The sequence below is a fragment of the Giraffa tippelskirchi genome, chromosome 13 (assembly GCF_054371585.1).
Source record: "Giraffa tippelskirchi isolate mGirTip1 chromosome 13, T2T-mGirTip1v1.2.pri, whole genome shotgun sequence".
NCBI lineage: Eukaryota > Metazoa > Chordata > Mammalia > Artiodactyla > Giraffidae > Giraffa > Giraffa tippelskirchi.
Window position 1 is genome coordinate 3,216,839 of NC_137287.1, and position 24,900 is coordinate 3,241,738.

At 54.1% G+C, this 24,900-nt stretch overlaps 1 protein-coding gene across 20 annotated transcripts; it reads left to right on the forward strand.

Annotated features, from left to right (window-relative positions):
* The first annotated feature begins 1,049 nt into the window (after positions 1 to 1,049).
* WIPI2 (WD repeat domain, phosphoinositide interacting 2) lies at positions 1,050 to 24,897 on the forward strand. 20 transcript variants are annotated; one of them, XM_081552724.1, is made up of 16 exons: positions 1,050 to 1,285; positions 3,437 to 3,493; positions 4,520 to 4,580; positions 5,204 to 5,285; positions 6,469 to 6,591; positions 7,276 to 7,358; positions 16,408 to 16,577; positions 17,418 to 17,514; positions 17,903 to 18,000; positions 18,436 to 18,528; positions 18,950 to 19,020; positions 20,879 to 20,986; positions 21,703 to 21,867; positions 22,330 to 22,437; positions 23,250 to 23,380; positions 24,238 to 24,897. In XM_081552724.1, the coding sequence occupies exons 5-16, from the start codon at positions 6,539 to 6,541 to the stop codon at positions 24,348 to 24,350; spliced, it is 1,290 nt and encodes a 429-aa protein (XP_081408850.1). In that variant the 5' UTR covers positions 1,050 to 1,285; positions 3,437 to 3,493; positions 4,520 to 4,580; positions 5,204 to 5,285; positions 6,469 to 6,538; the 3' UTR covers positions 24,351 to 24,897. The 20 variants fall into 20 exon arrangements, with proteins under 20 accessions (XP_081408850.1, XP_081408860.1, XP_081408841.1 ...); XM_081552721.1 differs by lacking the exon at positions 1,050 to 1,285 and adding an exon at positions 5,731 to 5,875 and having other exon boundaries at positions 3,437 to 4,426; positions 5,191 to 5,285; XM_081552726.1 differs by lacking the exon at positions 1,050 to 1,285 and adding an exon at positions 3,904 to 4,075 and having other exon boundaries at positions 5,191 to 5,285.
* Positions 24,898 to 24,900: the final 3 nt, after the last annotated feature.

Consider the following 24,900-nt stretch of genomic DNA (forward strand, 5'->3'; position numbering starts at 1 on the left):
GCAGCGTGCCGGCTTCTCATTGAGGTGGCTTCTCTTGCTGGGGACGCACAGGCTGTAGGGCATGAACTTCAGCAGTTGCAGCATTCCGGCTTAGCTGCTCCCAACCACGTGGAATCCTCTTGCACCAGGGATCAAACCTGTGTCCTCTACCTTAGCAGGCGGACTCCCATCCACTGTACCACCAGGGAAGTCCTCTTGCCGAATGTATCTTAACAACCAGTCTGACTTGGCCACTTCCTATTTCTCAAGCCAAATCTTGTGTCGTGTCCACTGTCCCACTCGAAGCTCAGACACACAGCATAGAGTTTCTTGGTCAGGTCACACTCTCATCCGTGGACCTCTGCCATACGGAACGCTTCCACTTCTTAGGTTGGTTACCTGCTACTCGAACTTCAGGTCTCATCTCCAGGAAGCCTTCTGGGGCTGCACAGTCCCCTCCCTTAAGTCTAGGCTAAGGGACCTCCTTACGTGATCTCATGGAATCCCAGCTTTGCAAAAGTCTTTAAGAATCTCTCCCACTGTACCTTTGCTGAAGGAAAAGCCCATTTAGCTCACATGGAAAGCGCTCCCTAAATATTACTAAATGAATCAAGACGTATTAAGTAGAATCCGCTCTAGGGCTCCTAAACGCGGGGGTTAAGGTTCTCAGATTTAACACTTGGAAGTTAATATTTCCGAGCCTCAGTTTTCAAATTTGTAAAACGACAATGCAACAGGCTCTACAAAGAGTTACTAAAAGCACCAGTAGAGAACGCACGCATTTGGCAGGATGACTGGCACGCGGCGGCCGGCCCCTTTTAATACTAACAAAAATGACTGAGGCGGAGGATACGGAGCGCCTACTCTTTCCAACGCGCATGCGCAGCCCTTGACGTGCCCGCAAGCCCGGCCCCCCGCGCATCCCCACGCGTGTGCGTGTTCGACCGGAACCCGGGCCCGGACCGGAAGTGAGGGGGCGGGACCTCCGCAGCACGCCTGCGCCGCGAGAGGCCGTGCGACGAGGGGGGCGTGGCCGCGCAGGCGTGCCAGGCGCCCCGGCTCCGGAGCATAAACAAGAGGGGGGACGGGATGAGGCGGCGGTTAATGCCCAGGCGGCGAGCGGCGGCGGCGAGCGAGGCGGCGATCGGGGCCCGGCGCCGACCCTGAGCTCACCCCGACCTGCCCCACCTGCGCGCGAGCCCCCGGCCGGGCCCGCGGGCCGCGCGCCCACCATGAACCTGGCGAGTCAGAGCGGCGAGGCCGGCGCTAGCCAGCTGCTCTTCGCCAACTTCAACCAGGACGTCACGTAAGGACGGGCGGGGGCGGGGCCCGGGGTCGGGGGCCCGGGGGGCCTGGAGCCCGGGGAGGGCGGAGGCGTCCTCCCACCGCTGGCGGGCCCCCCTTCCTTGGGGAACCCTGCAGGCTCTGCCCTGGGAGCTGCGACCTCTGGGCGGGGAAGGGGATGGAGCCAGGGGAGGTCTTTTCTTCTCCCCATCTCCAGGAAGGCTTTGTCTCTTCCATCTCACTTTTCGCCAAGTTGGGCCCGAACTTTGTGGCCTGACCTGTCGTCCCAACCGTCCCTGGAGCGTGGGGGTGGGGGGTGGGTTTCTCCCTTGCACCCCGCCTCCCCCCACCCCGCCTTGTTCGTCAGCCTTCTTGCCTCACTCTTTCCGCTCTTCCAGGCTCATCTCCTCATCGTCTTAAGGGAACCCCTCGATTTCCTTTTCTTCCTCTCTCGCTGTTCTCTTTGACAGGAAACCTTGATGTCCTCCTCGAGCAAGAAACAAACTTAGCAGTAATTCTGGTCTCTGACCCGGGGAGAAACGGAGCCAAGGGGCGAGTTGTAACAGAGAAACCCCGGAGGAGTGCTGGTGCCCCGGGGAATGGGCCACCCTTGTACGGGAACAGAGGCCCTTGATGCCAACCCTTGGGTTCCCAACGCTGTTTGTCCAAACCCTCACGGGTTTGAAGCCGATCCTTCAGAGGCTGCTGGGGGACCGTGTGAGGATAGTTATTAGAGGAGGTTTCTGGAGAAGGAAGGATGAGTTGTGGGACTGGAAGGGAGGAGAGCCATCTTGGGAAGTGAGTAAGAGGAAGTGATGTAAGAGGGGAGGAGTGGGTCGTTGGCTTCATACTAAGTAGTGGGTTTTGTTCCTGGCTCAATGGAATCAGCAAAAGAAAGGTCATTTGTAGAATGGCAAGGCACCAAGTCAGTGGCATGCAGAGGGTGCTCAGTCGCATCTTCCAGAGTTGGGAAAAGAGTGCAGAGCCCCCCACGGTGGGATTTGGATGAGGCTGGGAAGGGAGCAGATCACTTGTGCCAACTTCAGAGGAGAAAACCGAAGTTCAGGAGCTTCAGAGCAGAGCCTGGGTAGACTCGGTTAATAGTGGGGTGGGGACAGCTTTCCTGAGTTCTCTTCCAGCCTCCTTTCCAATCCACCCTGCTGTTGTTTCTACCTGCCGAGTAGGGCCTGGAGGTCAGTGAACATAGAAGGCAGACTGGAGCGATCTTTAAAGATGAAAACTGAGAAGGATTAGCATGGTGACCAAAAACCACTCCAAGGAAAGCAATCTGGACCACCTGTTGCAGGGGGTTGTGACTGAGAGCTATGTTACACTAATCTGGGTAGAGAAGAGGGCAGTTGAAACCAACAATGATTCTGTTTTTAAGCCCTTAGTATTTTGAGACCAGTAAGAATGGTAGCTTTATGGTTTTTTATGTCTTGTATAAATTAGAGAATTTCCAAAACATTTTCTACTGTTCTTTCTGTTTTTCACTGCTCACCATTTATATTGAAAGAAAATCAGATACAAGAAAGCATTCTCTTTTGCTGTCATTTCAAGTGGCATTCAAACACCAATTTACCTATATAATAGAAGAATGTCACTCTGGCCTGAAATAAGATCTTTTTGTGCCTAGAAATTATGTGTTTTCCCACTCCTATGTGAGTCCTAAAGTTACTAGTTCAAGACCAGGTTTCTGCATTATAATTTTGACTTGCCAAAGAGACCTTGATAGAGTATGAGCAGAAATTATAAGGAATAGTAAGCTAGGATTATATTAAAAGGTAATTGATTAAAGTGGCTAATTTGTTGTAAATGTACATCTGAAAGTAGTACAGAAGTTCCTGGGGAGAGGCTTGACCATTCACTCCTTTCTCTCCCATCCTGTCTCCAGTATTTACATTAAGATAATTTTTCAGAAGGCAAGAATTATTGATCCACATTCATGGTATTCAGTGAGAAAATCTGGAACCACTTCACTTAATAGAAAATATATTGTGTGTTATACAGTAATGCTTGAACAGCAGTATTCGTTTCATATGAAACTATATCTGTCCTGTCTGTGTTAGTAATATGGTTTCAAATATTGTGTTTGGGTTTTTTTTTTTCTGTGATTTTTATCCTAGAAGTCTGGATGTTTTATTTTATTTTACCTTTGTTTTTTTTAAACTAGAACTGGGGGAAAGGAATCAAGAGAAGCTGGTCCCTGTCATCTCCCACTTCTTGTCTGGTTAGTTCCAATCCTGGTTTCTGAAAGTAGCCCTTCGGAAGGCTTGTTTTGGAGGAGTTTTTGGTTTTTTGACATCAAAATTAAGAAACTAACAGGTGCAGAGTATCGCTTGGCTCTTCAATGGAAATATCAGGGACTGAGTACTTGCAGGGGACCCGGTGAGGCATGTGCAGGCTCGGCGGTTGGGCAGTGTCCGAATCATTTAGAAACCACGTTCCTCAAAGAAATAGAAGGACACAGACTTGGCTTCCCTCATCTTCTGCTGTAGCATTGATGCTGTTCGTGTCTAAGTTACGGGCACAGAGACAGTGGGGAGGCGTTGGTCTGAATTTGTTGCTCCCTTGAACCGGGGTTCTTCTAGGTTCCATCAGCTCTCCTGGAAGGTCACTTCTCTCCTTTTCCCGCATCAGTAGATCCAGGGGCGTGGCAGTAAGGACCCTTTGGCCTTGAAGTTCTCGGTGGCTCTGCCCGCGTGTGGAGGGCGTTTTGAGGAGCCAGGGCAGTCGTTGGGGAGGACACTGGCCTGCGGCGGCGGCCCGCGGCTGCTGGAGAGCCGGCAGGGTTCGGTGGGACCCACGGGAGGTGCGTGGCGCACCTGAGGGGGAGGTGAAGGTCCCGCCCATGTCTCCAGCCTGGGTCCGAGATGAACAGTGACAGCACTTTGTAGAAGGATCAGAGGGGGTTCAGTTTAGGGGGAAGGTGAACTCTGCTTTGGGTGTTACTGAGTTTGAAAGGCCTTGGGGATGCCCGGGTGAGGTCTGGGATAGACAGGAGCTTCCTGCGGTGGGCCCTGGGGCCTGCCAGGTCTCAGCAGCGCTGCAGGTCGCTTCCTTTTTGTGGATGTGGGCTGTTTCCACTTAACCCCATCATTGAGTGGGGCTCTTTGGTGAAGATAATGAAAAGGGAAAACATTAGTGGACTGGCTGACCATGGGTAAGGGAATAAAGAAAAGAGCGTTAAGAAAATGATTTTTTTCTTTTAAAACATTTTTTAAATGTTTTCTTAAAAAACATGTTTGTTTTTTAGTGGAAATCCCTGGCTTAGATACTGAGCACTCAAGTTTAAATTCAGTGATGGAGACCTACAGGTAAAGATGGTGGATGGAACACAAGTATTAATTTTGGCTCCCGCTCAGAACCCTAATAGAATGGCAATCAGTAAACTATCAGAAAAGATACTTAAAGAGCTTAAGCCCGTAGAATGAGGAGAATGAGAAAGAAAGGCACCAGCAACAAAATTTTGGAAACCAGCAAGGGATAAAGGAAGTGGCTCCTCCATCGCTGGTGGGAAAGGCAGAGAACCAGCCTGCTTGAACCCACAGAACCCCCAAAGGCTCAGGACGGGCGGTCTAGGAAGCTCTGCAGTGGAGGAAAGCTGTGTGTGGCGAAGCTCCAGAGGGCTGCCCCAAAGTGTGGGCCCCCGAAGGTGAAGGACTGGGCCTTACCTCCAGAGGGTACTGCAGGGTCTCCGGATGTTGACCCCAGGCACAGTTGAAGGCAGGGGTATGGTAGTGAAATGGGGCATTAAGTAAAGGTATCCTTTTTTCTGTGGTTGCTGGTTTTCCCTTTGTCGGTAAAAGATCTCATTGTATTACCTTAAAACAAAACCTTGACTGCATCAATGCTTGGTGGGGAATGCGGTTAGTTGTCAGGGAGCGCTGGCACTCTCCCGCTTGTCTGTCACCATACCTGTCCCAGGCTGCCTTCGCAGGGCCAGGCAAGTCTTGAGGTGTCGTTAAGAGCAGAATCTCCACAAAGTCGGGTACGTGAACCTGACTGCTGGTATCCGAGATGTAAGTATCACCTGTTTATATTCCATGCCACCCTTTAAAGGTGTCTGCCTTTACTGGTAAAGTGTATGCTCACGCTGTACCACGTGCACCTATCAAAAACAGGTGCTGTACTTTTGTTTACGTTTCCCGCTGATTGGGGTTCACAAGAGGGAAGCCATGCAGTGAAAACTAGCAGAGGTGTTTAGTATCCTAAATCCGTTCCTGAGCATCTGGAAGAATGTCAGAGAGCTAGTATTTGATCAGTTTTAACAAATTATGCCTGTTTGGAACACAGCCAAGGCCCTGGGTGTATAAAAATCCAGGTTCTCATTCACTAACTCTGTTTGGTTAAGTTTGCCCATAGAGGAAGCCCCCTGGGCTTATTTTACATATAAAACTGTTAAGCTTGGTGACTTGCTTTCCATGTCAACAAGAAATTTGAAGGAGGGCCTGTTAATGCTGGTAGGATGCTTGGAGAGCAGTGGCAGCTACCCGGACAACAGACGGTGAAATGTGGTGTATAACCCAGCTCGACAGTCCGCCACCTGAACCCTCAGCTCCTGTTAGGGTCTGGGAGTCGCTTCACTATGACAGTACAGTTGTTCAGTGATGTGAGTCCAGTCGGGGGTTGAGGGCTTGCCATCCCACACAGAAACCTGTATAAGAATGACTTTTTAAGAGAATCAGAAATGCTGGGGGAAAAGGCTTGGGTGCTTAAAATAGTAACCCTAAGTTGTCTGGAAAACATTTTGCTGGACATCAATTTTCTAGAAGTTATGAATTGTTGAGATTTTATTTTTAGCTTTCCTGAATATTCTTGTGTTTTTATTGGCTCCTTTATTGTTTTTCAAAATATTTATAGGTAACAATGTCTAATTACTAGTTAATTCAATATAGTGAAGTGTTTTTGCAGAGAATTATTTGAGTTGGTAGAGATTTATTCTGTTTATATCTCTGGGGTGAACCAATTACAATTTGAAAGTTCAATACTGTTCACAGCAAGTTTGTTCTTTGAATGTGTTTCTTCTACCTAAGTGTGAAAGAGGTTGGAAATCTCAAGTTTCTAGTAGATGAAATGGTCATGAAAACAGCCCTAGTTTTTATCTTGGCACATACATACTCGTCGTATGAGATGTCAGGATTGTTATTTCTAAGATTCTGGTTGACCTCCTGCCTCCTCTTGTTGCCCTGTTCTCCCCGACAGTCAGTTCCAGGAAGGTCCCAGCTCCGAGCCTTCGTGCATCCCGCCGCTTCGTGCTCTGTTTCTGAAACCCATGCTTGCAGCTCATTTCTCCCGCTTGGACAGCAGTAGTCTTCTGCGAGGGAAGTTCAACTAGTGTTGCAGCTCTGCCATGCTGGGGATCTGGCGAGAGAGCTCCGAAGTCCTGCCAAGCCTCTTAGCAAAAGCAGTGGTGTTGGGTGGTGAATGTGGGCTCTTACGCACAAGGTTGTCCTCCTGGACCAACCCTGCGATGTGGTCTTCCCATGGCAGACTATGAGTTAGCTCTTTGGTCTGTTTTATTTCCATCCCACTGCTTAGCCTTAGCATCACGTGACTGAGCTGCATTTGTTACAGCCTTATTGCAGTGCCGAGAGACACCATCATTCACCAAGGGTGTAAATGTCTTTGTTTAAAATTTGCAATGTTGTCTTCACCTTGGACTCTCCGTACAACCACACACGTGTGTCGGGTCACCTGAGAAACCCCACTGTGTTTTGAGGGGATCGTTGGTTTAGGGTCGAGTACTTTTATTTTTATGTCAGACTTATCTTTAAAGTTTCACTGTCTGTCTTTGCTGACAGTCGCCTTTTCCTGGCCGTGAGATCCGGCGTCTTCCTTGCCCCGCCTCTTTTCTCCTCTGCCACCACTCACCTGGTACCAGCTACACGAGTCTGTGTGTGCTAGTTTTGGGTAGAGATGATGGAGAAAGTTTGGTAACGTGGAGCTCGTTTGTGCATTATCCCTGCCTACTCGTCTGAGCTCTTATTTCTGAATTTGGCTTTTTTGCAGGTCTCTAGCTGTTGGTAGTAAATCCGGGTATAAATTTTTCTCCCTTTCTTCTGTGGATAAACTGGAACAGATCTATGAATGCAGTAAGTGTTTGCTTTATTTTTCCCCTTTCTTAAAGTAGACAAGTTATACTTAAATTAGGTTGTATTCTTAATTGAAACATGATGGTTAAAATCCAGATATTCCTTGACCATGGATCTGCCCTCACCTTAGCCTTACTGCCAGGGGGCAGCTGTGGCTGTCAACAGTCAGTATTTGTTCTCTCAGATCAAATCAGAGTGTGCATTTGCATACTTACAAATGTACATGTAGAAATACTTGAAGTACTTGTTTTATGGCTCCTCTTTTTCAATGCATGATATCATGCTATATTGCTCTATAATGTTCCCCCTTTTAAATAAATGCCGATAAAACCGTTTAGGTATCTCTCATAAAAGACTTCTAGAATTTGAAAATTTTACACCCCCCTTGGAATGGTTTTTTTTTTCCAGTTGGCATCTTACAGTGTTTTCATAGCTGTGCGTCAGAGACCTGTGGGGTTGCAGGAGGACCGTGAACTTTGACACCTTTCTCAGTCACCTGCTGTGACTTTACATAGATCACTTCATGGACCTCAGTTTCTGTGTGTGTATGTGTGTGTGTAAATTAATGGAAGAGAGAGAGAGCACTTGCTGAATACATAGTAGTAGGTACAGCCCCTGCCCCAGTGAGAATGGGATGAAAAGCTTTGAGTTGCACATAACTAACTTTTTCATCAATGGACTTATAGGTTTACGTGTAGTTGTGAGAAGTACTCCAGGTCCCTGTACCCTTTTCCCAGTGTGTGTGTGTGTGTGTGTGTGTGTGTGTACCCTTTTCCCAGTGTGTGTGTGTGTGTACCCTTTTCCCAGTGTGTGTGTGTGTGTGTGTACCCTTTTCCCAGTGTGTGTGTGTGTGTGTGTGTGTGTACCCTTTTCCCAATGTGTGTGTGTGTACCCTTTTCCCAGTGTGTGTGTGTGTGTACCCTTTTCCCAGTGTGTGTGTGTGTGTGTACCCTTTTCCCAGTGTGTGTGTGTGTGTGTGTACCCTTTTCCCAGTGTGTGTGTGTGTGTGTGTGTGTGTGTGTGTACCCTTTTCCCAGTGTGTGTGTGTGTACCCTTTTCCCTGTGTGTGTGTGTGTGTACCCTTTTCCCAGTGTGTGTGTGTGTGTGTGTGTGTGTGTGTGTGTGTGTGTGTGGTTCCTGAACACCCATATCCACCACAGTGAAGCTACCAGGTGGTTCTAACAGCACAGAGCCCTTCCACTGCGCTTTTGTAACCACACCTGTCTACCCCCACCCTAGTCACAAATCCCAGGCAGCCAGGAATCTGTCCTCTGATTCCAGAATAACTGTCATTTCACAGATGTTACATAAATGGAAGTATGTAGCTTTTTGAGGGGTTTCTCTGGTGGCTCAGCGGTGAGGAACCTGCCTGCCAGTGCAGGAGATGCAGGAGATGCGGGTTCGATCCCTGGGCGGGAAAGATCCCCTGGAGGAGGAAATGACGACACACTCCGCTGTTCTTGCCTGGGAAATCCCACGTAGCCCTGACGGTCCATGGGGTCAAAAAAGGGTCGCACATAACTTAGCAACTAAACAACAGACCTTCTGAGAATTGGCTGTCTTCGCTCAGCATCTTTCCCTGGAAGTTCGCCCAGGCTGCCAGGGCTCGGTAGCACTACCTTTTCTGTTGCTGAAGTTCTGTGTGCGGACACGACCCAGCTGCTTCACCTGAACTCCCCCTTCGTAAGAGACATTAGCAGGCAAAGGAGAATTGCCAAGTGGAACACCGTGGTTCACCAAAGTGAATCTACCGGTTTACATTCCCACCAGTAACGTCTGAGTGAGCCAGTCCTTCGGAATGCCTGCCCGCCTTTGGTGTGACCGGTAGGTTTTATTTCGGCCATTCGGACGGACCTGTGTGGCACTGTCACTGTGGTTTACTTGGTGTTTCCACGATGGCTAATGATGTTGAACATCTTTTCATGTGCTTGTTTGTTTTGGCCCACTTTTTAATGCTGAGTTTTGAGAGTTCTTTATATATCCTCGATGCTAGTCCTTTCTCATGTATAAACATGAGAAATGTATAAACATTTTCCCTGTACATGATGATAACTCTGAAGCCTGCCTGTGGCCTGACCTAGTTAAGAATTCTCTTTACAGAGAACTGAGGAGGTCGGTATTCTCGTAACCCGCCACTCTGGGGTATGAATTCGAAGAGAGATTTGCTGTTTATCATCTTAATTATCCACATGGGCATGCAGTTAGGGAAATTGGGTTTTCTCCGTACTAGCGATGCCAGTGTCTGCTTTTGGAATGTTCCACCATTACCAGCTTTGCTTGCACCATGGTTTGGTGTCCCTTTTGGAATTCTCCTTTACCCATTAGTGTCCCTTACGAAGGGGGAGTTTCAGTGAGTGCTTGTGAAGAGACACCCCGTGTCCACTCTTGGTTTCGTTCACTCCGTAAACACTCATTGAGGACCTGCTGTGTGCCAGCCCTGTTCCGGCCGTGGAGACGCAGCGGTGACAGAGTTCCTGCTCTCGTGACCCCTCTATTTAAATGGAGGCAGACCAGGAACAAGTAAATGGACTTGTGTCAGATGTCAGGCTGGGGACACAGTGTGGAGCAAACACAGATGTAAATCCCACCCCCCACACTTCCATTAGCACGAGGTGAGGCCTGCAGGAGGCCTTTCCGCCGGCCCAGTACTTGCCGCGGCAGAGTTCTCGTGACCCACCGGGGTCTGAGGCTCACCAAGCTCCCTCCAGGCCCTGGCCTCCCCTCTCGGGTCCGCCTCGGGCGCCCCTCACTTCCAACAGTGGAAAGTGTCTGAACCCCAGGAGGCCCCCAGCTTGTTGCGGCCCCAGAGGCCGGGATCCGGGCCCTTCATGAGGAGACAGCTGGAAGCGGGATTCTTCGAGTGCGGGTCCCTGACTCACGGCTCCTGCCACGGACTTGATTCCTCATCTGTCCCGACGCCTACCAAATCTCCTGTGAAAGCCTTTCTCCTGGTGCGGAGCCGGCGGGTGTGGTCCGGGTGATGAAGTGTGTCCGAGCCCGAGCGCTTGCTCATCTCCACACTGGCCGCCTTCATTTAGCCCCACATACGATCGTTTCCTGTAGGGAGTTTCTTCACAGGAGAAAGGATTCCACTAGGCTTTTCAAATGACTGAAGCATTTATTAAATCTGCGTCCCCACCAGTGCCCGAGTTGTGCCCGAGTTAAATTGTGGCTGCAGTGATCAGTCATCTGGTTTGAAACGTGCAGGATTCCCCACCCCGCCCCCACCCGCGGTGCTTAGAAAGGGTCTTGGCAGGTCCTCAGATTGAATCCGTTCAGTGACTAATGTGTTTCCTTGAAGTTTATTAAGTGGTTTTTGGCACCTTATTTTTCAAAGGTTTTTGATGGAATAAAATGTGATGCCTTTTTTTTTTTTTGGCTGCTCCAGGCCTTAGCTGTGGCATGGGATCTCTTAGTCGCAGCCTGTGGGATCTCGTTCCCTGTCCAGGGATCACACCTGGGCCCCCTGCTTTGGGAGCGTGGAGCCTTTACCACTGGGCCACCAGAGAAGCCCCCCAAATGTGATGTGTTGATAGCATCATTAGAAGAGTGGGTGTGTGGTGACCAGCGGGGTAAAGTGGTATATAGATTTCCTTGTTCTTCTTAGTGAACTTTGGCCCTTAAAATAGGTGAAGAAATGCACAGAGAACTCTCTGAGAGTTAATACTTAGACTGAAGCTGTGGGATTCTTTTGCTCAGCCTGGCTCAGTTACAACGGTCGGTCAAGAGTCACAGTCAACTGAGCCAGGCTGAGTCTGGCTCAGTTGACCGTGACTCTTGACCGACCGTCGTAACTTCAGATCCTCACTGTCGGTGACCGCTGCTGTCACAGAAAGAATGAGCCAGAGCTCGTCTTGGGAAAAGCAAGATTGACAAGTACTTGTTCTGTTGTTTATTTAACAAAAAAAAAAACAAGACCTTTGCCCAGCAGCAGTGGAAGATTTTTGCTTTTAACTCTATATTGTTGTTTCAGACTTAGAGTTGCAGGAACTCCCATGTTTACGCCTTGCCCACTGTGTGCCCACTGTGTGCCCTGTCTGTTTTGTCACTCTGTCTTTCCCTCGTGTCCTTTTTTATTTACCTGAAGGTGTGTGATGTGCAAATACGTGGTCTCGCTTCCCTGAAACACTACTGCAGTGAAACCGTGCCCTGGTAGACAATATGAATAAAGGTTGTAGATGTATTGTTTGTAAAATGCCACAGAAGTTTGGAAGGAAAAGTTGGCCTTTTCAGATTCTGTGTCCTGTGTCATCTTGGCATTTTATGTTTCTGAGCTAGGACCTCAGACCTCACGAGGCCTTCGATTCTGAAATGAAACATAAGCAGGCTCTCCGTCTCGGTCCAGAATCGGCAGACTGGGCACTGGCTGGAATAGTCCCCTCGGTGAGGTGTGCCTTGATGGGTCTTCCAGCAGGGGAGCCCAGGACCCTCTCTGCCTGCATCTGTTGTGATGGAGGATCAGGCATCCCGGACACGCCGGGCGGGGATGTTGCTGTGCTGGTTCATGGCTTGGTTCCTCCCCTCTTCACCCTGTGGAAAGTTTTATCACCACCACCTCTGCAGTGCACCAGGAGGACCACATTCTTTCTTAAAGGAAGTAGTTTCTTCCTTTTGGATGGGCAATCTCTAGGAAGAAAGTTTGGCAGAAACTGGCCGAGGTTATCACGATGGGCCCTGAGAGCCAGGCCTCCAGGCTCGCGCCCACGCCGCCCTGCTCCCTGGGCATCAGCCTGGTTCCCGGCACTGTCGGCCGTGCCCGGGGGGCTGAGCCATGCGCACCTCTGTGTAGTGGGACATGACCACTCACTCGGGGTCTGTGGACCCTGTGGCTGCTTGTTTTCAAAAGTTCTCTCGGGAGTGAGGCATTAACATAGAAATGTTGGAGCTGGAAGTAATGCAGCAGAATAATAAGTAAACCTGAACCACCAGCAGGGTGTGACCCACGAGCAGTGAACCTGGCAATGTGTGAACCACAAGCAGCGTGTGAACCACAAGCAGGGTGTGAACCACAAGCAGGGTGTGAACCACAAGCAGTGAACCTGGCAGTGTGTGAACCACAAGCAGGCTGTGAATCACAAGCAGGGTGTGAACCTCAAGCAGCGTGTGAACCACTAGCATGGTGTGAACCACAAACAGGGTGTGACCCACGAGCAGTGAACCTGGCAATGTGTGAACCACAAGCAGCGTGTGACCCACAAGCAGGATGTGAACCACAAGCAGGGTGTGAACCACAAGCAGTGAACCTGGCAGTGTGTGAACCACAAGCAGGCTGTGAATCACAAGCAGGGTGTGAACCTCAAGCAGCGTGTGAACCACAAGCAGGATGTGAACCACCAGCAGGGTGTGAACCACGAGCAGTGAACCTGGCAGTGTGTGAACCACAAGCAGCGTGTGAACCACAAGCAGGATGTGAACCACAAGCAGGGTGTGAACCACCAGCAGGGTGTGAACCACGAGCAGTGAACCTGGCAATGTGTGAACCACAAGCAGCGTGTGAACCACAAGCAGGATGTGAACCACCAGCAGGGTGTGAACCACGAGCAGTGAACCTGGCAGTGTGTGAACCACAAGCAGCGTGTGAACCACAAGCAGGATGTGAACCACAAGCAGGGTGTGAACCACAAGCAGTGAACCTGGCAGTGTGTGAACCACAAGCAGGCTGTGAATCACAAGCAGGGTGTGAACCTCAAGCAGCGTGTGAACCACTAGCATGGTGTGAACCACAAACAGGGTGTGACCCACAAGCAGTGAACCTGGCAATGTGTGAACCACAAGCAGCGTGTGACCCACAAGCAGTGAACCGCGGGCAGTGTGTGAAGGTAGATCACTTTGTGTGAAGGTGTGTTCCTGAAAGGTCCAGGCAGATTGCATCCTAGGGCTGGAGGGGTGGGGTCCTCTTGGTTGGTTTTTGCTGAAGTGGAGATGAAAGCGCATGGCCCTTTGAGTGGTTGGCGGTTCCTCTGCCCTTTGCAGGCAGCCTCGGCTGTTCTCTGATTTTTCTGGCTCCTTTGGAAATCGGATGAAAGTTGCGGGTACTTCCCAGAGAAAAACCCAAGGCTTAGTGTGATTTTAGCACTCTGGGAGCCTGTGGAAGCCTGTGTGTGCTCCCGGTCCAGGGCCGTGGTTGGAGAGGGTCACGGCGAGGGCCCTCCGCCCTCCCTGACGCCGGGCTGCTGCCCCCGTCTGTCTGTCCGTCACTCTTGCTCACCGCCCTGTGCTCGCTGCATCAGGTCTCAGCATATTAGTCAGAATTCACATGGATGCGGTAGTCTGCCTGTGGGTTTTTTTTTAATAGCTTTTCGAGATGTAATTTGGATGCCAATAAAAAAGCCACCTGTTTAAAGTGTACAATTCAGCGGGTTCCAGTATATTTACTGGGTTGTGCAACCTACCTTAATCTAATTTTAAAACATTTTTATCACTCCAAAGAACCCGAGTCCATTAGCAGCGGGGTGACTGCTCCCCACTCCCCCACCCCTCAGCCCTGGGAAACCGCTAATCTCCTTTCTGCTGCTGTCGATCTGCTGCTCTGGAAGTTTCAGATAAATGGAATGGCGTGGGCCCGGCTTCCTTCACGTGCGATGGTTTCCTGGCTCCGCCATGCTGGAGCGTGGATGAGCACTTCCTTCTTTTTCTTGCTCAGTGACCTCACAGGGTGTGGGTGTGCTGTGTTTTGTTGATGGACAAACAATGGATGTGCCTTTGTTTTGGTTCTGTTTCCCCTTTGGCTGCTGTGAATGTTTGTGTGCAGGTTATGGTGTGGACGTGTATTTATAAGCTTGAGGTTTTTTAAATGTTCTTTTGTCTTTTTTGCGTTTCTTAAATCATAACTGAAATGAAACTTGATTCCGGAAGTCATTGTCCTTTGCATGTTTCTTTCTCAGTTGCTTTTTTCCTGCTCTTTCTGTTGGATCATTTCTCTTACTGCTTGGAGGCACAGGAGCCATTCGGTGGAGGCTGCAAATACTTCTTCTGGGCCGTTTGCTTCTTCACCTCGCCCGTGGTCTCTTTGCCCTCCTTGATGGTTTGTATCCAGCCCTTCTCTCGAGGCTTTCGGAGTCCTCCCCGTTCTGGGTGCGTAAGCACTCTCTCATGCCTTCCTTTGGTTCTTTGGCTTCGGGTTTTACATTAAATACCTGACCCCACTCTCAGCTGATTTTGATCTAAGAAATTTTCCACTTTATTTATGAGCTGAAAAAGACATTTTTCCTGTGTCTTCGTTTATTTAGCGGGAACGTCAAGATGATGAGCCTCTTGTTGAAAAGTCAGCAAAGAAAAGGACGGTTGAGGCCAAACGGCAGAAAGATGACGTTTGTGAGTCTAGGTGCTGGGTACTCAGAGGTTCGTCACAGTGTTCGCTCTTAGGAATGTTTGCAGCTAAAAACAGCTTGGCTATCTCCACGCCACGCGTCCCCTGTTGTTAAAATGCTAGAAAGAAGTTTCTTATGCTTTTTCTCATAAAAGTTTCAAAAATTTTCAAACTTAGAGTGGGGTGGGAAGCTAGGCAGACACCTAAAGCCGATGTTTCTTCACTGTCTCTGCCCTTGGTTTAAGCGAATGAACAATTCAACCCTTTCCTCTTCTCACCGTTTTGTTAACGGAAGTGTTCACACACACAGAGAAAAGTGGAAAGTATTTTATAGCCAGTACCCACGTCCCGAGGATCTGGAGTCTGTTGTGACCGTTGTCCTTCCCCGTCCGTCTTGTGTGTCTGCATTTCAAAGTGCCTTACAGACAGCCGTGTGTACAGTCTGTACACTCCTCGTGTTGACACACACACCCGGAGGAAACATCCGTGTCTGACTAATGCATGTCCGTGCGTGTGGCCTGGATGCCCATCAGGGTTTGCCGCCCCCCCAGGAGGCAGCGCGTGCTCTGGGTCTCCTGCTGTGGCTTGGTTTCGCCTGTTCTCCAGGAGCTTGGTTTGACTGCCTACCCCATTCCACGTAATAGCAAAACCTTAGTTTTATTCCCACAAATGTGTGTCGTGTCGCCTTGGGCCGGCACCCCCTGGATGGGCCCCGTGCCGAGCACGTCAGAGTTTAAACCCTCATGGAGATGACCCATGCCACCACATTTTCCTGGAAAGAGTTTCTGTCTTAATACGAGGATCTTTGGAGCTTACTTGTTCACTTTAGTCATTTGGTTTCTAAAGTGACTTACGTGTCTTTAAGTTAAAGCCTGGAGTTTAGTGACAAGGCTTGTGGGAAGGAGCCTCCGTCTTGTGTATGGGCACGCCTGGCCACAGTGGGGTCAGGCCCCTGCAGGTCCCCGATTGTGGCCCATCTAGTTCTCTGTCCTCTGAGCTCAGGACCTCACAGAGTAGAGTGTGGCCTCAGGCCATTGTTAGGACGATGAACGGGTCCGTGCTTAACCCCGGCTCAGCTGCCGCTCAGGTCCAGAGAGCTACCCGTGGGAATCATCCAGGGTCCTGCCTTCCAGAATGCTCTTTGCTCCTCCCCTGAACTGACCCCGGTGACCACAAATAAACCCAGTGGGGTGTGAGGGGGCTGAGGGTGGGGCAGCCCCGAGAGCCAGGTGAGGGGCCAGCTGTGCAGAGCCCACTGTGCCCGTTTCCTGGGCAGGTCGCTGAGCACGCGGTTTCTAAGCACAGTCTTCTCAGTGGTGGTGTCCCCATTTAAGTGGGGTGCAGGGACCTAAGGGGTGGGAGCAGACCGCGCTGGGATCCGTAAGCCCCTGCTCCTGGTCGGGTGGCTGCGAGCCCCCAGATGGGCAGCCATGCGGGAGCGCTTGGGGGCCCGTCACATGTCAGGTACGGCCCGGCCCGTGTGGAACAGGGGGCCTGCCCGTGGCCGAGAGCTAGGGGTCTCTGAGGAGCAGGCCCTCCTTTCAGAGTGTGGGGCGACCTGCGGGCAGCTCGCCTGGGCCTTGTAAACCATGAACTTGACCTGGGGGTCTCCCCCTACCCCTACCCGCCCCCAAGCTCTCCGCAGGGAGCCTGCCCTTAGACATGTTTGTCTGCGGGGACACCTGGCGCCGGTTGACAGGGATACACACCCACGTGGGTTTGTTTTCTCCCTCCTTCCAGCTGACACTGAAGATGTGTGCATCGTGGAGAGATTGTTCTCGAGCAGCTTGGTGGCCATCGTCAGCCTCAAAGCTCCCAGGAAGCTGAAGGTTTGCCACTTCAAGAAGGGAACCGAGATCTGCAACTACAGCTACTCCAACACCATCCTGGCCGTGAAGCTCAACAGGCAGGTGGGCGGCGCTCCTGCTCGCCGCCCCGCGGCCCCGGGTCTCTGGGGGGCTCTCAGCTGCGAGCCCGTTGCAGCAACCTCGGCCGCGGCCGCCGGGCCTTGGGCAGATCCTGGCCGCCCTGTTCGTGCGCCTGCTCGCCCCTCAGCCTGCTGGGCTCGGCTCTGCTCTCTCATCCCCACGGTTTTGCTCAGAGCGCCCCGTTCCTGACGATGCCCTGGCTGGTGCCGATAGCTTTACCCAGCTCTCAAGACGTGAGCCTTCTTCTATAAGAGTTATCTCTTTAAAAAAACCTCTGAGCTTTTTTTTTCTTAATTGTTAATTTAACTTTTTACTAAAGATGAAAGATTTACTACCTTTTTGCGTCTGCCCCAAAACCCACAAGAATGTCTGGCCTGGAGTGTGGGCCTGGTGGCCAGGACTTGAGTTACTACCCGCGATGGCCGCGTGGCTGGGGTTTACTCGCAGCCTCACTCAGCATCGGGTTCTGAAAGCAGCAGACCTCCACCGGAGCGACCCCAGCCTCTCGACCTGGTTTTTGTGAGGGGAGAGCCGAGAGCGAAACAAAATCAAACCCCGGTTTTCTTAGCTAGGGACCACTTTCTGTCATGCTGAGTTACACGGCACAGTGAGAGGTCCAAGTCCAGCCGGCGGAGGGAGGGGGGGGCAGGGGCTCAGCTCCAGGGGGTGAGGGGTACGGTGATGGGCGGCGGGGTGGGACCTGGAGCACGGTGCACACTCGGGGTTCTGGAAGGAGCGTGGTGTCCAGTGCAGGAGGCCCTAACTGAGGCTCGGGGTCTGGCTCTCCCTCACGTCCTGCTTCCGTGTCTGCGTCTCTCGCAGAGGCTGATCGTGTGCCTGGAGGAGTCTCTCTACATTCACAACATCCGGGACATGAAGGTGCTGCACACCATCCGGGAGACGCCCCCGAATCCCACCGGTGAGCGGGGCCAGGCGGCGCTGCCGTCGGAGGTCCCTGTCCGTGAGAGAGGTTTCTCGCTTCTTAGGGTCCACGGGTTTAGACGGTGTTGCTTTTAGAGCCAGCTAGCGTCCTCTGATGCTGGTCTCGTGAACGCACGAGTCATGGGCTCGCTCAGTCAGCCTGCAGCCTTGCGGTTTCTGATGAGTTCCAAGCACGGCCTTAGTGCATTTGAGTGGTCCTGCTGTCACCTGCGGGACATGTGGGGGGTGTGGGACTTAAAAGGCCCAGGGATGCGACCACGCAGGTCACGTCCGAGCTCCTGTGTCCTCCCCGTCTTGCCAAGTACGTGCTGGCGGCACCCGGGGGCCCCGGCCTGACCCGCGTCGTCCGCATGTGTTGCTCGCAGGCCTGTGTGCGCTGTCCATCAACAACGATAACTGTTACCTGGCATATCCGGGCAGCGCGACCATCGGGGAGGTGCAGGTCTTCGACACCATCAACCTGGTGAGGCTCTTCGGGAGCGCTGTGTGACGCCCCTCTTTCCTCAAGCGAGGGCCGGGTGCCTCCAGCCTCCTTGTTCCCTGGCTCAGCGGCTCGATTTCCGCCATGGCCTCCTGGTGGCCGAGTGGGTCAGGTCGTTCTGCCTCCAGCTGTGCTCCTGTCTGCTGTGCTGAGCACCCGGCAGTGTGGGTGCTGGAGGGAACGCAGGGAGCTGTAGAGCCGCCGTGGAGACGTTGCTTCGCTTTTTCTTTTAAGACTCCGAGTGGCATTTCCTTGCCCCCTCCCCAACCCCTGGTTAATCGGGTGGACCTGGCATCTGTGTTAACCGTGCTAGGGTTTCCATAACAGCCACGGGCATTCTCAGCGGGTGACTTCATGGGCGTCGAGGGTAGCCTCGCAGTCACAGTGGTCACAGGGTCACTTTCCCCTCCCCTCCAGAGAGCTGCGAACATGATCCCGGCTCACGACAGCCCATTAGCCGCTCTGGCCTTCGACGCCAGCGGAACCAAGCTCGCCACTGCTTCCGAGAAGGTGAGGCGGCCGCGTGGAAAACTCAGAGTCCCGCCATCTCGTCCATCTCTGTTCATACAGCCAAGTCCCCACCAGCTGGCAGCCGGGCCCACGTGGCAGCCCGCAGCCACGCGGCTGAGCCGAGCGAGCGCGGTGGCTGACGTGTGCTGGGCCAGGGTGTGTGTAGCCGTCCTGTCGGGGAGCGCCGCAGCGGTGACTGCCGGGCCCTCAGCATTAGGATGAGCGGTGATGGCGTTCCCTCGTGTGCACGGCGGAGCAGGATGTGCTCGCACGGTGCCTGGCCAGGGGACGGGGTGCAGGACTCGGGGCCGCGCGGCTGGGACAGCTGTCGGCGCCCATCCACCAACGTGATGAGCGAAAGACCCGCGTCTGGTTCCACTCAGCTCAAGCTCTTTTTTGTCTCCTCCTCTCCCTGCTGCAGGGGACCGTGATCAGGGTGTTTTCCATTCCAGAAGGACAGAAGCTCTTTGAGTTCCGCAGAGGAGTGAAGAGGTACCGTGCACAGATGTCCAGAGTGGACTCTGGAGCGTCTGTTCGCAATTCGGTTTCACGTTCTCTGTGACCAGCAGTGGGCACTCGAGCCCTGGGGACCCCCATCCAGCAGCCAGCGACCTCAGCCCAGCTGTCGGGGCAAGAGGGGCTTGGGGGTCTTTGGGAGGTCAAGGGGCATTGTTATAGAAGCAAACTGGGTTTTATTTGTGATTGTGCTGAGTGCCGAGCTGTGTGGCCCAGGCCCAGGCTGTGGAAGGAGGAGTTTGCCCAGCTGGGCCTGGGGCGAGTGGGCGTTGGGGCTCCTGACCTGGGCAGCGGCTCCTCCCTTCTCCTCTACTCTGAACACCCGTAAGCAGCTCCCCCAGCCCCCCTCCGGCCAGCAGATGGCTTTGGCCCGCACAGTGTTTCTCTAAAGAAACACCAGCGCGCAGCCGCCACGTGGCACCACGTCCGTGTCCTTGCCTGCTGGGGCCTGTCCCGTGGGACCCGGAGCCCCCTTCTCCGGGGCCTCCCACGGGCGATTTCGGGCTTCCTTTCCCCTTCGCTCTTCCTCACGCTCCATCTTTCTGGGTCTTGTCTTTTGCTGCTCCTGCCCCTGTGACTGCGTTTCTGCCCTGAGCCTCCCTGGCCCCACCCTAGGCAGCCCACTCTCCGTCCTCAGCCACGGCGTCTGTCTGTGCCCGGGGACTCCTCCGTGTCCCCAGGCCACCTGCCGAGGTTTCCCACGTTTCTCCCGCCTGCTGGGTGCTCCACCCAGCGGCCAGAGCATGGCCCCGACAGCCCACGACAGCCCACCATGTCACACACACCGTGTCCCGGGGAACAGCCCCGCCCTCCTTCTGGCGCCTGAACCTGAGGGGCGCTCGCCTCCCCTGCCTGCCTCGCCCGCCCCAGGCGTCTCCACCCGGCTTCGCGCTCGCCGTTGCCTCGGCTCTCGTTGGCCGGGTTCCATCCCTCAGGCTTGAGCCGCTGGCTGTTCTTCCAGGGCGGAGGGTGACACACGGGGGCAGCCATCTGGGGAGCCTCTCGGGGCCTCCCCCGTCCCCGCGTTTGCTCCACACGCAGGGCTCCTTGGTGTCGGAGGCTCCCGGCATCCCTGCTTTCCTGCTGTGGCTGTTTCCCTTCCCCGTCTCTCCCAGCTCCTCGGAGGAACGTGTCTGCGTGCAGGCCCTGGCCGTGACCTGCCGGCTCCTGCGCCCCCCAGTCTGTCGAGTGCCCCTCCTGCCTCTCCCCCAGCGTCTGCAGCGCCCTCCTGTTCACTGCTCAACCTTCTCCTCGCTGCGCTGAGCCCCGGCCCCCCTCCCTCCAGGCTCCTCTAGGCCGGAGCCATGTCCGAGCCTTCACACCGGGCCGGGGTGCCGTGAGTGCCAGGAGCACGCGTGGGACAAAGCCTCTCACTGTGGACGGGGCCAAGCACACCTTGAAGTTGCAGGGTTACGAGGAAACGCAGGCTTTGGGATTGTTACAGTGATGTTTTAAGGAGAACTGGAGTTTAAGGATGTCAGAAGTTGATTCTTAAACGTTATCAAGGTTGCCAATTCATGCTTTTCCATGTTAAGAATTACTGTCATCTCGATAATTATATTTCTTGTGCTAAGCTTAGCGCTGTAAGTCCAGCCTGATTCTGATAAAAAGTATTTAGTGAAGCCCTGATTCCTTTCATTTCGTGGCCACGTGAGGACCTGTTAAAGGACGGCTCGGTCAGGCTGTCACTTTTCAGACGCTCTCCTTCCTCATGGGCCTGTCGTGGGGACCGTCCTCACTGTGACTTCCCTTCCGGAGGGGGCGGCGGTGCTGGTTGCCGTCTTCCCCCCACATCCGGGCGACAGCGTGACCGGCCCCGTCCCTCTCGCCCCAGGTGTGTGAGCATCTGCTCCCTGGCCTTCAGCATGGACGGCATGTTCCTGTCCGCCTCCAGCAACACGGAGACTGTGCACATCTTCAAACTCGAGACTGTGAAAGAAAAGTGAGTCGCAGAGACAGAGAGGGACACAGGGCCCTCTGTCTACCGACGGGTGTAAGCGTGAGCACTGTCCGGAGGGCTCACGGGAGCTCAGCAGCGGGACAGGTGGGATTCGAGGGGGGCCTGCTTAATGGGGCGGCGGAGGATGGTCTCCCCCAGCGCTTCCCACCATGGCGCGTCTCGGGGTACCGTCCTGGGAAGGGGCACTTGCCTCCCTCCAGCTCAGAGGCCTTTTCCGTTTGTGCAGCGATTGATTTCAAGAGTGCGTGACTGCAGCAGTGTGCGTGGTGAAGGGCGTGGTTTCGCATTGTCACCTCTTAGATCCTATGGCGAGCCTCCCACTAGGATCGGTGCTACTATCTGTGATGTATCTTACTCTGAGGCTCCTGTAGGGTGACTTGAACGTCTGTACGGGGTGAACACAGCAGAGATGGTCTGCAGGAGCGCCGCAGTCGGGGCTGTGCTCGAAGTGTTTGGAGACTTCCCGATAGAAAGATGCGGGGGTCTTGGACGTGGGCCCTACGTCCTCAGCTACAGAGCAGAGGCCAGTCATTCACTGGCCCCTCTGCAGACCCTCCGAGGACAGGCTCTGTGACGTGCCCAGGGTCCCTGGGAGACTTCTCTTGAGTCTCGGGGCTGAGCCTCGCCTCCGCATGAGGGGCGTGTGGTTGTTTTCAGCCAAGGGCCCGCGTGTGTCTGACGGCGTGTCCTCCTCCCAGGCCTCAGGAGGAGCCCACCACCTGGACCGGCTACTTCGGGAAGGTGCTCATGGCGTCCACCAGCTACTTGCCCTCCCAAGTGACAGAGATGTTCAACCAGGGCAGGGCCTTCGCCACGGTGCGCCTGCCTTTCTGCGGCCACAAGAACATCTGCGCGCTGGCCACGTGAGTCGGGGCAGGGGGCTGCCTCTGTCCCCTGCGTCCGGCCGGGAGCGGGGTGCCAGGGCACCAGGGATGAGCTGCGTACCTGGCCCTCTGGTTTAGACCAGAGCTGCGTGGACGCAGAGAGGGCCGTAGGGGGACGCTGTTAGGGAACCCAGATGCCCGTCCCCACGCGTCTGGTCCTCCAGGCTTCCTCTTCCCGTTGCTGAGAACGTTTAGAAAGCGTCATTAGCTCAGAACCACGTGAGGGAGCCAGTACCTGACCCCTGGGGCCTCCGGCACCGGCAGCCTCCCGAGGCCCGTGGCTCTTCATCCTCGTGTGGACAGTGTGTGCACACAAAACTACACTAGCTCGTTTGGGGCGGGGCATTCTTCCCTGGCCCGGCTAAAGGCCAGGCTGTTAGTTTGATAAGGACTTTGTGGAAGTGTTGGATCTAGAATTTAGTTGCTTTTCTTCCTCACTAGAATCCAGAAGATTCCCCGGTTGCTGGTGGGCGCCTCGGACGGGTACCTGTACATGTACAACCTGGACCCCCAGGAGGGGGGCGAGTGCACCCTCATGAAGCAGCATCAGTGAGTGGGCTCCGCCTCCGCTGGGCGGGCGGGGGGCGACTTGCTTGTTTTCCCAAAGCCAGGGACCCAGAGACTCGGGTCTCCGCGCGACCACCCATCGATGTGGGTGCGAGCCCACCCTCCGCGTGACGTGGAGCGGGTTGTCCAGGGGCCTGGGATCCCACTGACATGCTGGTATTTTCTTTGGAAAAAAGGAATAAACGTTACTTAATTAGGAGGTAGTGCCACTGGGTTTTGGAGAAGGCAATGGCACCCCACTCCAGTACTCTTGCCTGGAAAGTCCCATGGAGGGAGGAGCCTGATAGGCTACAGTCCATGGGGTCGCTAAGAGTCGGACACGACTGAGCAACTTCACTTTCACTTTTCCCTTTCATGCACTGGAGAAGGAAATGGCAACCCACTCCAGTATTCTTGCCTGGAGAATCCCAGGGATGGTGGAGCCTGGTGGGCTGCCGTCTATGGGGTCACACAGAGTCGGACACGACTGAAGTGACTTAGCAGCAGCAGCAGCAGCCATTGGGGTTTCTGTCTTTAAACGGTGCTACTGTAACAGTCTTACAGTCAGGGCAAACACAGGGGTGATTTCATTATTTTACAACATACTCTGGTTTGGTCTTCAGCCTTAGAAAACGCAGCGGGGTTGCCTCTCTAGGCCCAGCTCTTCATCATACTGAGCGTGTAGAAATCCCTGTGATCACACTCGGGGGAGTCGCCCCACGGGCCAGCGCAGCGTGCTGAGCGCGTGGCCCTCCCGTGCAGGCCCTCGGCGTGGCCCTCACTGTCCCTGCTGGAGTTTCTCTGTCCTCTTCCAGGTTGGACGGTAGCATGGAGACAACCAACGAGATCCTGGACTCCACGTCCCACGACTGCCCCTTGGTGACGCAGACGTACAGCACAGCCGTGGCCAAGGGTCCGCACGCGCCTTCATCCCCGACGGCGCTGGGTAAGGGCTGGGGCGGCGCTCTGCGGGCCCGCAGCTCTCACTCTCCGCAGAGCTGCCCGCCTGCCTCTTGCACTCAGGGGCGGGGGCGTGCAGCGCTCAGGCCCGCTGTTGTAAAGCACGGTTTTCAAGGCCTCCCAAGGCTGAGTCCGTTTTCTTCATCTTTGAAACAGAAATAGCCCTGTGGCTCTAGGTGCCTGTGGACTGTCCACCACCTGCCTCCACTCAGCTCAGATTCTGCCCAAAACCCTTGGTCTTGACCCTCCCGCCTGTGGCATGGGTCAGCGAGCAGGCTCAGGCAGGAGGGGGCCGGCGCCCCGGGCGGTGCTGCGGTCGCACGCTCCACCGCTCTCTTGCTCACTGTTTCACTCCGAGGTGAAGGCAGCTTGTGCTTCAAGGAGGCTCTGAGCATCCTTGTCGGGGTTCTGGGCACACACACACACCCCCGCCCCCTGAGGGCCGTTTGCAGCCTGTCCACTGGGTCCCCCTTAGCGCCCAGCTCCTTCCTGACCTTCGTGGGTCTTGGAAAGTCAACAACTGTCTCTTGAGTGGATCAGGGCTGTAGAGAGCTTGCTGGTCAGGGCAGCCCACCAGAGGGGTCAGCCTGCCTGAGGGGACTGCCCACCAGGGGGGTTGGCCCGAGGGGACTGCCCACTGGGGGAGGGGGTCGGCCTGAGGGGACTGCCCACCAGGGGGGTCAGCCGGCCTGAGGGGACTGCCCACGGGTGGGGGGTCAGCCTGTGGGGACTGCCCACCGGGGGAGGGGGCGGCCTGTGGGGACTGCCCACCGGGGGAGGGGGCGGCCTGTGGGGACTGCCCACCCAGGGGTCGGCCTGCCTGAGGCGCCGCTCTCTCCATAGCCTACACGGACGAGCTGGGCGCCGCGGGCGGCTCGGGGCTGGAGGACGAGGCCAGCGCCCTGCGGTTGGAGGACGACAGCGAGCACCCTCCCATGATTCTGCGGACGGACTGATTGCGACCTGTGAGCTCCTCGGGCCCCGGAGGCAGAGAACACTGGCTGACAGAGGACTTTGCAGTCATGCTGCTATGAACTTTGACCCGAGCTGGGGAGAGGATGGCAGAGACTTCTAAAGAAAAAAGGAAAAAAAAAGATTGTAGCTGTAGTCTCATTCCATACTGTTGAGAAATACATTGTTTTCACTTCAGTGGCTTTTAATCCTGCTTATGAATTTTTAGCTTTTCGTTGGTTTTCTCTTTTTTGGCCAAAATCAACTGTTTGGTGAAGCCCTCGAAACACCTTTGCTTTGCATGTATTCATGTGCCAAGCCAGCCAGGAGCTCTCGAGCCCGCTCATAACAGCCCGCAGGCGTCTGGGGTTTCCTGTCTGCACAGAGATGCGCGGGCCTGAGAAGGCGGCGGTGGCGAGCACGCATCTGGTCCTGCTCGGGCTGGCCAGGCAGCAGCCTTGGGGGGGGTCCTCTCTCCCTGGAGCCCCTCCGGGACCATTTCAACCCCCTCTCATCGTTTTATTTTGTTAATTAAATTCTTTCCAAATTGGATTC